The 16,667-nt window shown below is 40.7% G+C and overlaps 2 protein-coding genes across 2 annotated transcripts; one reads left to right on the forward strand and one right to left on the reverse strand.

Moving 5' to 3' along the window:
• Positions 1-3,672: 3,672 nt before the first annotated feature.
• On the reverse strand, positions 3,673-12,856 carry tpte (transmembrane phosphatase with tensin homology; the record flags this gene model as incomplete). The annotated part of the gene is made up of 19 exons (XM_080835973.1): positions 12,732-12,856; positions 12,116-12,180; positions 11,730-11,804; positions 10,839-10,886; positions 10,440-10,604; positions 9,039-9,158; positions 8,600-8,699; positions 8,231-8,294; positions 8,068-8,132; positions 7,758-7,818; positions 7,580-7,661; positions 7,041-7,129; positions 6,635-6,696; positions 6,465-6,545; positions 5,739-5,844; positions 4,308-4,405; positions 4,073-4,168; positions 3,882-3,952; positions 3,673-3,775 (listed from the first exon to the last, which is right to left on the reverse strand). Exons 1-19 carry the CDS (start codon positions 12,732-12,734, stop codon positions 3,673-3,675), a joined length of 1,554 nt encoding a protein of 517 aa, XP_080692099.1. The 5' UTR covers positions 12,735-12,856.
• A 268-nt stretch (positions 12,857-13,124) lies between these two features.
• On the forward strand, positions 13,125-16,354 carry fgl1b (fibrinogen like 1B; the record flags this gene model as incomplete). Its single annotated transcript, XM_080846638.1, has 9 exons — positions 13,125-13,176; positions 13,292-13,350; positions 13,507-13,605; positions 13,737-13,962; positions 14,073-14,232; positions 14,363-14,460; positions 14,895-14,983; positions 15,553-15,743; positions 15,939-16,354. The coding sequence occupies 9 exons, from the start codon at positions 13,125-13,127 to the stop codon at positions 16,120-16,122; spliced, it is 1,158 nt and encodes a 385-aa protein (XP_080702764.1). The 3' UTR covers positions 16,123-16,354.
• Between the last annotated feature and the right edge of the window lie 313 nt (positions 16,355-16,667).

A 16,667-nucleotide genomic window follows, 5' to 3' on the forward strand; every position in this document is an offset into this window, starting at 1 on the left:
CCTTAAGAGATGGAAGACTGATGGAACAAAATAGACCACAACCGATGAAGACAATAAAGACAACAACCAGAGGCACGACAAGAAGATATTGAAACTTTTCAGAGCTTCATCTGCTCAAGGCAGAAAGACACACTCAATAGAGTGCATGGACAAGGAAGACCAAGAGACAATCAGTGAGGGTCTTCTCTGGAATTTCAGAAAGTGATTTCCCAAGAGACAAATATGCATATCCTAACCCACACACACACGAACACACACACACACACACACACGCACACACACACACACACACACACACACACACACACACACACACACACACACACACACACACACACACACACACACACACACACACACACACACACACACACACACACACACACACACACACACACACACACCCACACACACACACACACACACACACACATGCCAGAGCTGAAACATGGAACACACACGGGCGGATAAAAAGAAGATGCATGCTATGAATGAAAATTCGGGCCCATTTACATTTATATTTACTTGTGTTTCAGAGGCCAGATGCCCTTATGTTTTTCTAAATGATCTCAGACTGTCTCCTTGACTGTGGCGGTGCTCAAATGCTTTTCCCAAAACTGAGAAAAAAATATATATTAAAGTATCAAATTACGGAATGACCCCACAAGTTACCTATTGAGACTGGGAGAGGACCAGTGTACGCGATGGTGATGGGTCTAATGACGGGTAAGACTCCCTAATGGCCACAGAGGGAGCAACCTAAAGCAGGACATCAGCGCCACTGGGCACCTCTTTGAAAGGTGTGACTCTGAGAAAGAGAAATGTATGGCTTCAAGAGGGGACTGTAAGAAATTACAGCATATCCTGTGAGTGAACATAGCTATTCTTTATAGCCTTTATTTTGTTAATGGATTAATCATTGTTTTATTTCAGCTTTACATGTGTAAGTTTCTGACACACCTGAGTGTTCAAATCACACAATTTATAAACATCTCAAATCGCAAACCCACCCACAGTCAAAGTCAAGCCACCTTTGAAACCTAACCTGATTATTCTGTCAGTTTTACTTGCTGTTTTTACGAGACAAACACACGTTTGCTCTGTGTATAGGGAAGTAAAACAACAACATTTAAAGAAGGGTTAGAACCTGTTAGTCAGTGACCAAATGACGTGTGACATCGAAAAGGCAAATCCCATATTTGTAAGGGGCAGTTTAAACTGAGTCTGTGAAATTAGATCTTAATTCCCATAACTGAATCCACAAAGCATCCCAGTTATGAAGGAAGGGAAGGTATGCCATCCGCATTTACATTATCATCTGACAACGTTTTTAGGGAGAAGAAACAGGTCCATAAACAGGTAATCAGTAACCTTTAAAGGATTCAGACTTTCAGACCATGAGAGTGTGTAGTCACACACCCAACCCCCAAACAAGACAGCAAGGAACAGCTTGAGTAGAAAACTATTAAATAATGAATATAAACATATTTTACACAATAAACTATATCCCAAACCTATATAACATTATGACCTTGTCAGGAGGAATCAACAAATAATCCGTACAGAATTGCACAAGGACTAATCTGGTGCAGGAGGCGCCACCTAGTGGTGAAATTTGCATCCACAGCCATTATCTCCACTCTCACTCGCTCACCAAGTGTGCTACTAATCCTAAAAAAAACCTATAGTTTTTAAATCAGAGATCTACCCATAGAGAGGTGATACACCATATGTTAGCATTACAGTCATAAAGAGTAGTGTTGCATTGAGTGTGTAAGTAATGAATGATTAATTAGCTTGCTCAGTTTGCCAAAGTCAACCAGTTGAGAGCAATCAAATGTGATACTGGTCTAAAGAATATATTCATGATAATATCAGGTACAGACGGCAGACAGATATGGGCACTATTAGGTGCAGATTGGATCCAGATTGCACATTCTACATTAGCATGTTAGCAAGCTTTTATCAGGTCCAGATCACACATTCTACATTAGCATGTAAGCAAGCTTGTGTCCAGATCGCACATTCACCATTGGCATGTAAGCAAGCTTGTATCAGGTCCAGATTGCACATTCACCATTAGCATGTTAGCAAGCTTTTATCAGGTCCAGATCGCACATTCACCATTAGCATGTTAGCAAGCTTTTATCAGGTCCAGCTGGGCTGTTGGTGGTGTTTGCAAGGTTCTCTTTCGGTCACTCCGTGAGACGTAACTCTTAAGTAGGGATTTATATAGGAACTGTGCCTCACTACAATGACTACCCAGGCTATTGACAGGCCCAGTAGGCCTACAGAGCCCATCTGGTTCAGATCATCCATCCAACAATCAGCTGCTATCTGACGATAGTCCCTCAGAGTTCACAATTAACTCCTAAACTGATTCAAACGGCTTTGTAGGCCTTGTGACTGATCTCCCTGGCTGAACAGAACCACATACTCGCTGCAAGTGGCCGACGCTGGCAGTGATGTAAACTGGTCCAAACTAAAGCCAGGAGTGGGCAGGATCTGGACCAAAAGGATTTGGGGTTCTGAAAGAAATGAACACACAGTCGGGACTACTTCCATAATGATTTTATTCTATTTTATGTACTTTATACTTTCTTTTGATCATATTTTTATTCCATTTTTACGGACTTTGTACATTCTTTTCATTATGTTTTTATTGTATTTTATACTTTAAATGAATCGTGTTTTTATTGTATTCTTATGGACTTTGTACCTTCTTTTAATTACGTTTTTATTCTATTTTGTGGACTTTGTTATTTTAATTATGTTCTTTACTTTCTTTCAATTCATTATAGTGTTAATCTTTCCTGTGTCTGTTTCTTTGCTTTAAAAGGTTTCTTTTGCTCTTATTTATGTAAAGCACATTGAAGTGCCGGTGTATGAAATGTGCTCTATAAATAAACTTGCCCTGTTTTGCCAAAGGATGTAACTGCTTGGGGAAGTGTTACATTAAACACATTAAACTCAATGACACCGTAAGATATAAACAGTGCATTTATTGATGACATCTTCAAAGTCATGAACCATTACAGTATAAGTCCCTTACAATTGTAGACATTGTAAATCAAAGAAGATAATCTACCTTTCTTTTCCATCCTTACAGTATAGCATCTTTGCAGAAGTGTCTTTAATCCCTTTCATGCTTTTTAATGTAAGAATTGTCATGTCAAACTAATGATTACAAATGTGCACCAAGAACCACATAGAACTCACTCTATTGTACCAAACAGTGCTAAATAGATGTATAAGATCATAACATTTAATTACATTTCAAATCATTTCCAAAAATCATCTTTTCACATATTGAGTAAGTGTCCGTCCCTTTTTTCACAGGTAAATTACACCACGGAGCAGAAGTCCAGGATTGAGTTTGAGGACTGGCCACAAGTGGATTTGAAAATATTTCATGTATTTTCATATAAAATATATTTCTTAAGAGCTTACGATCCATTGTGTAGATTCATATTATTTTAAATGACAATACATTTATGCCTTAACAGCTTTGGATCCATCTTGTATATTCATAGTGTCTTAAGATCTTAGGAGTCGGAGTGCTTCTTCTTCTCTGCATCTTCCCCCATTCATCCTCACGCGTATGTTTACATTCCTTAGTTTAAAGGAGGACGTCTGTCTCCGTGAGGGAAAGCAGATGTGTCCGCTCTCACCTCATGGGTCGCTGAAGGACAGAGTCACACCAAAGTCCTCTTTGTAGAGGTTCCACACCTTAGGCTTGTGTGGATTGTCCAGTTCTTCCCTGGACAGAAACAGCCTAAGGGGGAGAGGACATGAAGGACGTCACATGAAGGATGTGAGATTGTGATGTCGGATACAAATGTTGAATTTATCAGCCAAATCACAAGTGAAATAAATCTTACTTGTTATTCTCAACAAAGGAGGTGTTGAACCAGAAGTAGAAGGGACACTTTTCGTATCCTTTTGGAAGACCCTGAGTGGAAGTTTTGGGAGATTATTGGTTTATTAACTTATCATTGTAAAAACATCAAATCAATTAAATTTGCTGGTCACTGCACGAGACTTGAAAGACGAACACAGAGTTCGAACTTACAGCGCTGGATTCAAACATGACCTTGATATCCCCTGAGATTACTGGACAGTCCTGTAAACTGATGACCACTGCATTACTACCAGTGTCTGGAAATAGCTGGGAAACCAATGAAGCCATTAATTAGTTAAGTCAAACGTCAACTAATAAAGAAAAGATAGCCAGATTGACAAACATTGACCATTATACATTCGGCGAACAGACAGATATGTTGCATTGTGTTTTCAACTTTTCTTACCGTACATCTGTCCTGCTTGGCACAGACACACTGGAACACTAGCTCCTTCTTCACAATGATTTTTACCGACAGATCACTGCCATTGCCTTTGCCCACACCTGCAATGAAGACAAGCAAGACCGCAAGGAAGAGTTACTGAGGAGATGAAGAGAGAGAGAGGAGGTGAAGAGAGAGAGAGTGCTGAGGAGGTAAAGAGAGAGAGCAATGAGGAGGTAAAGAGAGAGAGAGAGGAGGTAAAGAGAGAGAGAGGAGGTGAAGAGAGAGAGAGGAGGTGAAGAGAGAGAAGGTGAAGAGAGAGAGGAGGTGAAGAGAGATAGCAATGATGAGGTGAAGAGAGAGAGAGGAGGTGAAGAGAGAGAGAGGAGGTGAAGAGAGAGAAGGTGAAGAGAGAGAGGAGGTGAAGAGAGATAGCAATGATGAAGTGAAGAGAGAGAGAGGAGGTGAAGAGAGAGAGAGGAGGTGAAGAGAGAGAGAGGAGGTGAAGAGAGATAGCAATGAGGAGGTGAAGAGAGAGAGAGGAGGTGAAGAGAGAGAGAGGAGGTGAAGAGAGATAGCAATGAGGAGGTGAAGAGAGATAGCAATGAGGAGGTGAAGAGAGATAGCAATGAGGGTTGAAGACATGCAAGACCACAGGAAAGAGTAACACCACCAGATGAAGACATGTAAGACCGCAGGCAGGAGTTACACTCGCATATTTTCTCTACCTCTGATATTTTCAGATCTCAAACGAGTATTTTCCATTAGCAGGGCATGGCAAAGATGAACAATTTCCTTTTACAATACAACTCTTCATGCTTCACTTTTATACAGTGGATCAGATTCAACAATAGCCCTCAGTGCATAGGATAACTGTAAATGATTTATAGGAGGGGCATGTCCACGTCCAATACATCTACAGTTACATTACATTACATTAAGTCATTTAGCAGACACTTTTATCCAAAGCGACTAACAAGGATGTATATACATTTTACATCTACACCGATGTCACACTGCACATCAGGAACAATTAGGGCTTCAGTGTCTTGCTCAAGGACACTTTGACAGTGAGGAATCAAACTAGCAACCTTCTGATTACTAAACAACCTCTCTACCTCCTGTGCTACTGTCGTACACAATAATCCAATACCAATACCTAGTCGGAGAAAGCCACTGAATACGTTCATGAGAATAGAGCATGTTAGATAGATAGATAGATAGATAGATAGATAAATACTTTATTAATCCCGTGGGGAAATTCTGGGATCTTGCAGCTCTCACATATTTACAATAATTACAAACAATATATACAGACATTACAAACAATACAATTCAGCTATGTACAGTGTAGGATAAAGGATGTATGGTGCAAAGTGCATAATAATTAAAGTTTAATGATTAAATGTTTAGCAGCATGGGTAAAAAGGCTAAATAGAAATCTGGACCCTTTACCTGCAATGGAGTGGATGCGGATGCTCTTTACTCTTAGGAACTTCTCAGGGGGTGGCTGACGGTTATATTTGGTCTTCATGACTTCATAGTATCCAACATACCTGCTCTGAAGACAGACATATCCAATGTGATACATTCTCTTAGCTCTGCTAGCTTTATGCTTTTACTGGTTCAACTACAAATTTAGACATTTGCTTAGTCAAGCACAGAGAGAAAGAAAATTGAATTCAAAAGTTACTCCACGAGTCCTCCTTTTCCCTAACAATGCGAGATATTAGATAGACAGTCAACCAGTTAACAGTAGTGTCAACGGTTCTACTGAAAGGTTGTTGTGATAGGTCGTCCTGAAACATCGCGCTAATTGGCTTGAATTGTTTACGGCTCGCTTCAAGCTACAATGTTTGTTTCCCATTTACAGTCAGGACTGCGTACGAACACCACAGTCAGGACTGCGTACAAACACCAGGGTGTCTTCAAATGCATACACACTGAATGGATAGCTAGACGAGAGGGAGTTTATAGATAGACATGTTTAATGATAGATGTTTACAGATAGACATGTTTAACGATAGACATGTTTAATGATAGATGTTTAACGAGAGACATGTTTACAGATAGACATGTTTAACGATAGACATGTTTAATGATAGATGTTTAACGAGAGACATGTTTACAGAGAGACATGTTCAATGATAGTTGTTTACACATTCTCTAATGAGGGCTTACCTGGGAGGGGGTCTCCACGCCTTGGAATTTAGAGCTCATGCTTTTGTCAGTCCTCCTCTCCCCAAAGTAGTCCAGACTCTCCTGTAGGACAGTCACAGGAAAGTCATGTCAGCATACACGTGGTTAGAACAAATCACACAAATATGTATTTGAGCTTGTTAATGCTGTACCTCAGCACTCTCAAACTGGTCACTGTCAATGAGCCAGGTGCACACAAGAGTCCCAGTGCGTCCTGGAAAAAGGAGAGAGCTCAGTCATGTTACAAAGCACACTTTCAGAAGAATATGAGGAAGAGTTCACCGGGAGAGGTGTGTTAGCAATGAAATGGTACGGCAAAATATATGCCAAGATACCTGTTCTAAGACGCAACATTGATATTTAGTTTTCTATATTAGTTTACCGTTTTTGTGATTATTACACCACCAGAGTCATATATATAGACTGTCTTACTGATTATTAGAATTGTGGAGTCAAATATATAGTCCGTCTTACTGATTAATACAACTGAAGAGTCAAATATATAGTCTGTCTTACTGATTAATATAACTGAAGAGTCAAATATATAGACTGTCTAACCTTTCCCTCCTTTGCAGTGAATGGCAATGACGTTCCTGGAATCTGCAGACATCCAATCTCTCACGCTAACAGTGTACTTTAACATATCTCTGGCAGAGAAAGGATTTGAAAAGAAACACAAAAAATTAGACATCACACTACACCAGAGACACAGAAGGCAAAGCCCTTGAAATTTGCGACGAGAACTATGAAACCTGTAAGCATTTACATAATGATGCTTCATTTACATAATGATGATTATAATGATAAAATGTGATTGTCAATTGAAAGATAAGGGTTAGCAATCACATTTTATCATTATAATCATCATTATGTAAATTAAGCATTATTATGTAAATGACATAATAATGCTTAATTTACATAATGATGATTATAATGATAAAATGTGATTGTCAATTGAAAGATAAGGGTTAGCACTCTTTCAATGTTTTAATCAACTCCGTGACCCACGTAGGAATTGCAATCCATTTAACACAAACAGGCGATTTATGTGTGATATCGCCTGTGTATTATAACGCCCTATATAAGGAACTACTTACTCTAAAGATGGGACATTATGGTCATCTATAAGAACACGCTCCACCCTGTAGTGGAAAAACTGAGGATCGTACCCCTTTTCACCTGAGAAGAAGCCAGTCAGACTTAATGTAGTGATAAATTGATTTAAAATATTTATTTTGCTGTTGTTTCTGGACCGTGATTAGTGTGTTCACTTACTGCAGAGGTTGTAAACTTTGTAATGATCAAGGTGTTTAGTGTCAAGGAATCGTGCCACCTCCTGACAAAAAAACAAGGACATAACTTCTGTAACGTGTGCAGAGATAACATCATTTATTTGCAGTCAAAGTATACTATTTACTAACATCGTATGGTTAAAGTGGATATACTGAACTTCTGTATTTCAAGCAAAATCCAATTAATGTAACAAAAATATAAATGTTTCTCCATCCTGTAAATTCTTCTCTTCTTATTTAGTCCTATGCTGCACTGACTCATATAGTCATACATCTCAATAAGACTTGCTTACTTTGATGGGATTCCTGTAAAGAGACTGCTTCCCAGAAGATGGAAAAGACATGGCGATGACTCGATCTGTAAAGAAATATGATATGAGGCAACAGAACTACTAAACAAAGCAACGCTCAGCACAATACCGCCACCGCAGTGAACCGAACAGAAACCCCACCAACCTGTGACATACGTAAGGTCAAGGTCAAACCCATCTTTCTGATAGCGGCGTTTGTTTTCTGAGACCTGTGGGAGTTACACCAAGTTCACTCATTTGTAACGCAAAAGCAAAACAGCATTAAACGTGCAGACTAACAAGATTCATATTCCTATTTATTTGCTTGATAGATGTGGCTAGAATAAGTGTCTGGGTTGTGCTTCACAAAAACACTGTTTGTTGTGCTACGACCATCAGAGCTAAACAAAGGAGTGTTCAAAATCATACCGGAAGTCTCTCAATCATTTAATTAAGGTTGGATCACAACAGACATAGGAAACACAGCTGTGATATCACTGCAATATTGCGGTTGCCGTCATGGCCCCAAACTCACCATTCTCCTGGTGACTTTCTCCAGCTCCTTCTTCTGCGAGGCCAGGCGGAAGACACGGACCAGGATGATGACTCTCAGCGCCTTCAAGAAGTTGAACACCCTGTGTGGATACATAAGACACACAGTCACAGACCACACCTGTGATGAACAGCATAACGCAACATATCTGTCCTGTTATCTTACAGATCCGATATGTACCACAAAGCAATCGGTTTCCTGTTTTTACATTCAGTGTTTCACCGTGGATCTCATGGAGGTTTTTTTTAGGTTGTTTTTATTCATTTTTTTATTCAAAAAACAACGTCAGGGAATTCTTTAACCAAATCATATATCTGACACAGCAACATCTCCAGTTACATCAAATCACCTCCAGGGGGGTTGGTGCACAACTTGATTGCATCTCAGAAATGTTTATTCCAAAGGACAATAATGACACTACCTTGGTATGAGGCTCGCTCCTGAGAAGTCAGAGAATGTGTAGATCATGGTGATGACTAATGTAACCACCACAATGCACGCGTCCATGACATTCAGCTTGGAGCTGAAGTACACCTTGAACCTGCAAAAGAAAACGTCATTATCTTCCTGAATGTGTAATGCTGAAGACAGAAGAATGGCATACTTCACTGTAGTAACACTTTTACGAGAAGCATCATATTATACATTCTGAGCAACTGTCATGATGTATTGTTCTATTTTGCGATATTTAACAAATGACTTGGGTCACCAGAGTAGGACTGAGATCAAATTCACATTTAAAGCGAGTCAGCTAAATATCCTGGAATAACAGCCTGATGCAAGGCAACACTTCCTGTACAATGCTTCCTGCGTTGAGAATTCCCTGAATCAACACATCTTTCACTTCCATCACTTTTTCCCCTCTGTCCAGTACGTCACACTCCCATTCCAAAACGTTGTCCCTGTACCAGTAAGTATCTAGAGTTACTACCATAGAATTAGCAAAGAACTCTATTGTATTTCTACATGGTCGCTTTGCAGACACAAGGCATTTACCTGTTTAAAGGGAGTTATATATACATAAAAACTGAATTGAAATATGGTGACACTCAACTGTGGAGGCACTATTTTTGAAAGAGGAGGATCTACATAACAATGTTCACGGTGCACTGACGTTACTTGCTCTGCAGTTTTGTTATATGCCGTCGCTTCCCATCTTCAGCTTTAACAACTTTGTCTCTTCAACTGTCTGTTGAATATGGAGCATCCACATCCACACGTCTTAAGTGTTGAGATTATTCTGAGAGTTATAGTGCAAGTCTGCATCACTGCACGTTCACCATAACAGCAACCAGTCCACTGACACTCTTTGTTATGTTCTATACAACAATGGACAGAGTGAACAGGCCAATGCTATGAGCCCGGAGTGAGAGGGAGGGTATAGCAGAGCTGTTCTTCACAAAAACACTGTTGTGCTATGACCATCAACTAGACAAGGGAGTGTTTAAAAAAAAAATACTCACTATCATTTAATAATGTTTGTATCACAGCAAACACAACAAACACAGCTCTGAGATCCCTGCGATATTACAGTTTTTGTCCTGGTTCCAAACTCCTATTGACTTTCTTTGTTTTGTTCTTTAGGGTATTTCTACTTGAAGTCAAGCCATCCGCACTAAATGCACAACTACAGACAGAGTGTACAGGCCGAAGTAGTTGAGCCCGGAGTGAGAGAGGGGGCCTTCCTTACCCCTCCACAATGTTAACTGTTTTAGGGTATTCCTGCTTGTAGTGAAACCAGAAGTGGACTAGAAGTGCAAAGAGAGACGGAGCGAACAGGCCAAAGAAGTAGAGCCCAGATTGAGACAGGGGTCTTCCTTACCCTTCCACATAGACTCTCAGGAGTACGTCCACTAGGAAGAAGAGGGCGATGGCCAGAGAGATGGCCTCCAGGGCATCCCCCAGACCTGCACGGCTGTCTATGGGAATGGCCAGGTCAGCAACGACCAGGCAGACGTCCACGATGATGAGCACCAGACCAAACACTCTGAGGATACACACGCATGATGGGAGACTTATTGCGTTTTAGTTGAGGCTTTTATCCAAAGAGACTTACAGTACGGTTTACAGAAGCCTACACGTGGAGGTGTTTTGTTATCGCAGTACATGCTGTGGCACATCATTTCTTGAGATTATGCATTGTAACTCTGTAAACAAGAATACATTCAAGAAAGCAAAATCCTGGCAGTTACAAAATGTTGAAGAAATGTAAAGCATTTACCGAAAACCAAAGGACATCACAAAAGGAGCAATCTTCCTTCGGATTTGGCTGAACAGAAAGGAAGAAAATGGTAGTTATGCACTGACGGGAAAGAGTCGTCATTTCTGAACCTTTACTTCGAGATTAGCCCTCCATTGCTCTCCATGAAGAGGTCTGAGATTATTTAGGAGACAGAGGACCTAGCACGCTAGCAGTCCCTGTGCTAGGTTTTATTCAGTGGGTTCCCTGGTCCATGGGGTGTGGCTGCCCCAGGCCAGCGTATCTGATTGGGACTGTACAGCACTCCTGCAAGCTCCAGTTGCCCCACAGATGATCTATGGGTCTCAGAAGGCCTTTTAGAGCCTTTTAGAACTGCATAGCGCTGTAGAAATTCATACAATGAAACATTATCCATGGAAAACAATAATAGAATTAGTTTAATTAGACCTACATACATAATCGTCAAATTTAATTACTTTTCTAAAACTTTTGATGAATAAACTGAATTTCATGACTGGAAAATAGGATTTTAAAATTCCATGACTTTTCCTGGATTTCTATGACTGTGGGAACCCTGCATATAATGCTGAAATACCTTCTCAAGATCAGCCCATAAGGGCTGAAAAGTTGCCATTAATCTAATAATGCAATCAAGTAAATCCTTTTCATAAATAAATGTGTAAAACACCTGAGTATACCTTTCAGTCCGCATCAACCTGCATTAAACATATTATGTTCTTTCAAAATCATCATCATCATTTTTCTGTTTATCCCTGTTGATTTGTTTAACTCAATGACATAAGTACAGACTATGTTTATGTGGTGAGGAAGATGTGAATCGTCTGTGAAAAAGTGCTTTTGAGCCAGGAGATCCTGTGCAGACCTAAACAATAAGAACAGAAACTGATTTACTGGTATAGGGTGTCAGGCTCGCCATTCTCCTCTTTGCCATCATCAATCTCCACATGGGCCTCTTTTTCCTCATTTCTGAAACAAAGAGGAACAACAGCACGATATACATCACAACAGCAGGATATACATCACAACGGCACGATATACATCACAACAGCACGATATACATCACAACATCATGGGCATCAATCCAGGACATTTGACACCAACACCAAAGTTTATGCTTTTTGTAGGCTACAAAAGTACGACTGTTTAGATGAAAAACAAAGTGTTGAATTCTATATCTGATGGAAATGTGTTATTGTCATAATATAAGACGGCCTAAAGGTTTCAAGGCAAAAAGGTTTTGTACTTTGTTTAGATTAGCCTAAAGGTTTTCGACTAACCCATTAACCTCCTTGTCATCCAGTCCAGGGTTAAAATGCACGGATGACATGATGTCAGTTGGATCCTGGAATCAGAAATCATACAGAAAATCATCAACCCACACACACACACACACACACACACACACACACACACACACACACACACACAGGGCACATCATATATTTCAGACAATTTCAAATGGAAAACTAGTACATCTTCGTCGGATTTCCATTATGATAACAAAACTAGCCAATACTATTACCTGCAGTGCAGCGCAGTTATGTTTTAAGATAAAAAGGAGTGGTAGTCAGACGTATTCAAGGCGTTTAACAGTAACACGAATTGTCAGAATACATGAAATGTTCGCATTCACTCAAAGCAAATGCACTTGTCCTTAAATTACCTACTGCACTCGGTGCCAAAATTGTAAATTATTTTAAGAATACAAATTCCACATGAAGAACAATACAAACCAGAAAGTTTTCGGCTGAAGGGATGCAACTTTTCTTTTGTTTCCCTTACGTCGTGAACTTAGCAATGGCAAAACGTTATTTTACCACGTAGCATTCTCAAGTGCATTCCCTGCTTTTTGCCGACCGTCTTTTGAAGTATAGTATCTGTCTTGTGACTTACCATGAGGATACCAAGGAAACAGTTCAAAGGTTGCTCGTGATATTTTTCTTTCCTTACATCCACAGTTATTCTGCCCCGTCTCTGCTAACGTAGCGGTTTTGAACTTCCTCATGCGCTCCAGAAGCCACTACCTTTTCCTTTCCAAGTTTGAGTCAGAAGGGCTTGCTTATGTATGAACTATGAAATGTTTTGACTATACATATAAGTGGCATTCGCATTCGTATACCTACAAGTTGTCTTAGAAGTAATTAGGTTGCAAGGAATTCGGCTACAGCTGTTTTCAATTAAGCGACAGACTGTTGAAACCACTGTTGGACCGCACTCTCCCCACGCCCCTCTCCCCCACAGCCGAAAAGCAACTTTTATCTGTCAGGAGGGGGTCAAGATGTTAACATGATGTCCCTGGCTTCTAAGATTCAGAAACTCAACCTACCAGCTGTGGAATGTCAGGAATGGGAAAAGTTACGACACCTTTCCCGTTCTTTGCCGAATATAATGTAGAACATGCGGAACCAACAGGTTCTATAAATAATGCAAGTCAAACCCTGTCAGAACCTTAGGCTATTTCATCTGTCTCTGGACGGGGAAAGTGCACAAGGCGCATCAAAGATTCATCAAGGTAAGCTAAATATTTGCCTTAGCTTCAAAACTGCAAAAAGTAACTAATTTCAGATCAAACCAAAAACTTTAAATAACTCTAGTAGCCTATGAATATAAGGCCATTTCACTTGAAGGATAACCCTGCCTATAATTTATTCATCTTTACTTTTTAAAGGCCTGTGTACAAACATCTCTGATGCCACTGCTTGTGTCGCTGTTACTGCTGCTCAGCTTGGTCTGCGAATGCCAAAGTGGAGCCTTTCCTCCCCTCTCAGTACGTAGCTACACAGTTTGTCACATTTCTGTGGTATTTTTTTAAACATGGATGCTGCTGACTGTTTCTAAGGGTGTTACATTTCAATTTGGATTTGTGTTTGTGTTTGTGTCTGTTTATTTTCACCTGAGGCGAAGCAAGAATGTGTGCAGGGGTTGTCAGAACTCAAGCAGAGTATTCAGATGCTCAATCACAAGCTGTTGCTTGGGGACTGGCAACTCCAAAACCTACGGGAGTACAGATATTTCCCACCTTCCAAACTACGCCAGATGTCCACTCCAAATGAGACAGCAGCGTACAAGACAGCCACTCCACTTCTACCACTTGGTCCCGGTAATCTACTAGTGCATGATAAAGGTCAGAACTGGTGAAATAGACCCTATGATTGTAAAGAAGATCCTCTTTGTTGAATATAAAAGATAACTCCGGGGAAAAGCCTTGACTAGTAGTAAAATCATGCCTTACAGATTGCTCTGAGTTATATGACAGACTGCGACCACCGAGTGGCTTCTACCGAATCAAGCCAGAGGTCACCACAGAGCCATTCCTGGTGTACTGTGACATGGAGGATGGTGGGGGATGGACTGTGTTTCAGAAGCGTCGCAATGGAAAGGTAGACTTTAACAGGTAACACAGATAATTATCATTTAGCTAGTTCCCATAAACTTAATTGTTTTCGAATTTGAATGTATGATTGATGAGAATAGGAACAAATACAGTTATTTTTCTGTATTTTCATCTTGACTTTTTTCTGAAGAGACTGGGCTGATTACCGAGATGGGTTTGGAAATCGTGAGCAGTGGAATGATGAGTTTTGGCTGGGGAATGAAAACATTCATTCTTTACTCACCGGAGGTGAGATATATTACATGAACATTTACATTGTAATTATATACATTCAATAATTGCATTCATAACATGTTGGCCCTTGAGGCATATTCCTCTGGTTACATTTCAAGGTTGATGAAAAGCCATACAGTCTCTCTCCCAGTGGCGGATTTAGCAAATTGGGGGCCCAAGGCGATGGTATGTATGGGGCCCCCCCCATCCGATCTTTAAAAGAGAATGAAAACAATATTTGACCGACTGAATGGTGGATAGGCAGGTAAAGCAAATCAACAGGGAAGTAATGGTTGGAGAGGATAAAAACCCTTTAAACCCTGCATACCCTTCTTTACTGCAAAATGAAGATGGAAAGCAGAGAACACACAGTAGCCCCAAGGGGCCCCAAGCAGCCGCCTACCTTGCCTCTATGTTAAGACCGCCTCTGCTCTCTCCCTGTGTTGTAGATGAGTATCTGCTGAAGATTGATCTCGTGGACTGGAAGGGAGAGACTAACTATGCCATCTATGACAACTTTAAAATATCTGATGAAAAGGTGACTTATATCATCCTTCCCATAGTACAGAATGGGTTGTTTTTTATGAATTGCTCAAAGGCAGAGTCTGCAATTTGGTTTTGGTTTCACAAAAAGGTTTTGAGCTGAACAGTCAATCAAATTACACCATTCCCTTCTGTGCTCCTTAAGCTCTGTGTTGATTGGCTGGGATTGTCTAACCCTGTGTTCGGTCCGAGCTACCATTATGTTTCCATCTATGTGCCCATTTCCCCATCACCTGCTTCTACATACAAGTTCACTCTGTCCGAGATCTGTATCTCTTTGATCTGTGTTTGATTTGTGTTTCATCAGGACCAAAACCACTTGCATCAACCGCAGTCTCTTTTCATATATATTATAAATATCTTTGCAACGATATCTCATCTATCTCAGTACAAGCCAGTCTCCTCAGTTAGTTAAAAGCACACACACACCGACACCACCCCCCCCACACACACACACACACACAAACACGCACAAACACGCACAAACACTCACACATACAGGCATAGAGCCCTTCAAGGGTGAATAGCTGTCTGAGTTAATATGTCTCTCTTTGAGCACTGCAGGACCAGTACAGGCTGAGTGTTGGAGCATGCAGTGGTCAGGCAGGGGACGGTCTCTCTGGCGGGACCAACATGGTGGAGCAGTGGTCAGCCTCGCTAGGCGGCATGCAGTTTAGCACCAGAGACCAGGACAACGACCGCTACCTCCAGGGCAACTGTGCTGAAGAGAACATGGGCGGCTGGTGGTACAACAGGTCAACTATGATGAAGTTTATCAAATATATCGCCAAAATACATTAGTTAGCACGCTTGCTAATCCTAGTTAGCGTATTCGCTTTGGGAAAAAATGTCACTTTCAATCAATATCTAAAGCAAAAAAAGAATACATAAATCATGTTTGAAATACGTAATGACTTTTGTCATTTGTCTTTATTTGCCGTCCGACACAGGTGCCACGCCGCCAATCTGAACGGAAAGTTTTACAGAGGAGGAGAGTACAAGGCGAAGAATGACAACGGTGTGGTGTGGGGCACCTGGCGAGGCCTCTGGTACTCGCTCAGACACACCACCATGAAGGTCCGCCCACAGCACTCCATGGACGGCTTGGGGAGTGGAGCAGGGCCTGAGGGGTAGCACCATAGACATATAGAATTACTAGATGACTCACGGCGGAGTCTAGAACGTCCGCAGAGGTCGGCCATCTTACTCCAGGAGGATCGCTCACCGTAACATTGTGTTGGTAGTGATAAATGTACTTTTTAAATAACCATTACTTATGACACTAAGATGGCCGACCTATGCGGACGTTCGACCCCGTTGGCTGGCAACGTTGATAAGATATCTAGTAATTCTATATGTCTATGGGTAGCACACCATGGAGGATCCCACTTTGTCTTAGCACCGAAAGAAAACGTTGACAGGAAAACTCGAAACTTTTTTTTCCACAAAAGTTGTGTTCGTCCACAGTAAAAAAAAAAGCTGTTGATTTGAATTTTTTGGTAGTGCATAGTTTATTTTAACACATTGCTATCTTTAGTTCATGTGAAGGTAATGATGGGATTATTCTTGCATGCCATGTTACTGAGACTCCATGGCTGGATTAAACCAGTGATTAATACCCTGCATTACTTTCAGTGCAATAATAATAAAACCAGCATTTGAATTTGACATAAAGTGGT

This window comes from Sprattus sprattus, assembly GCF_963457725.1.
Source record: "Sprattus sprattus genome assembly, chromosome: 1".
NCBI classification, from domain to species: domain Eukaryota; kingdom Metazoa; phylum Chordata; class Actinopteri; order Clupeiformes; family Clupeidae; genus Sprattus; species Sprattus sprattus.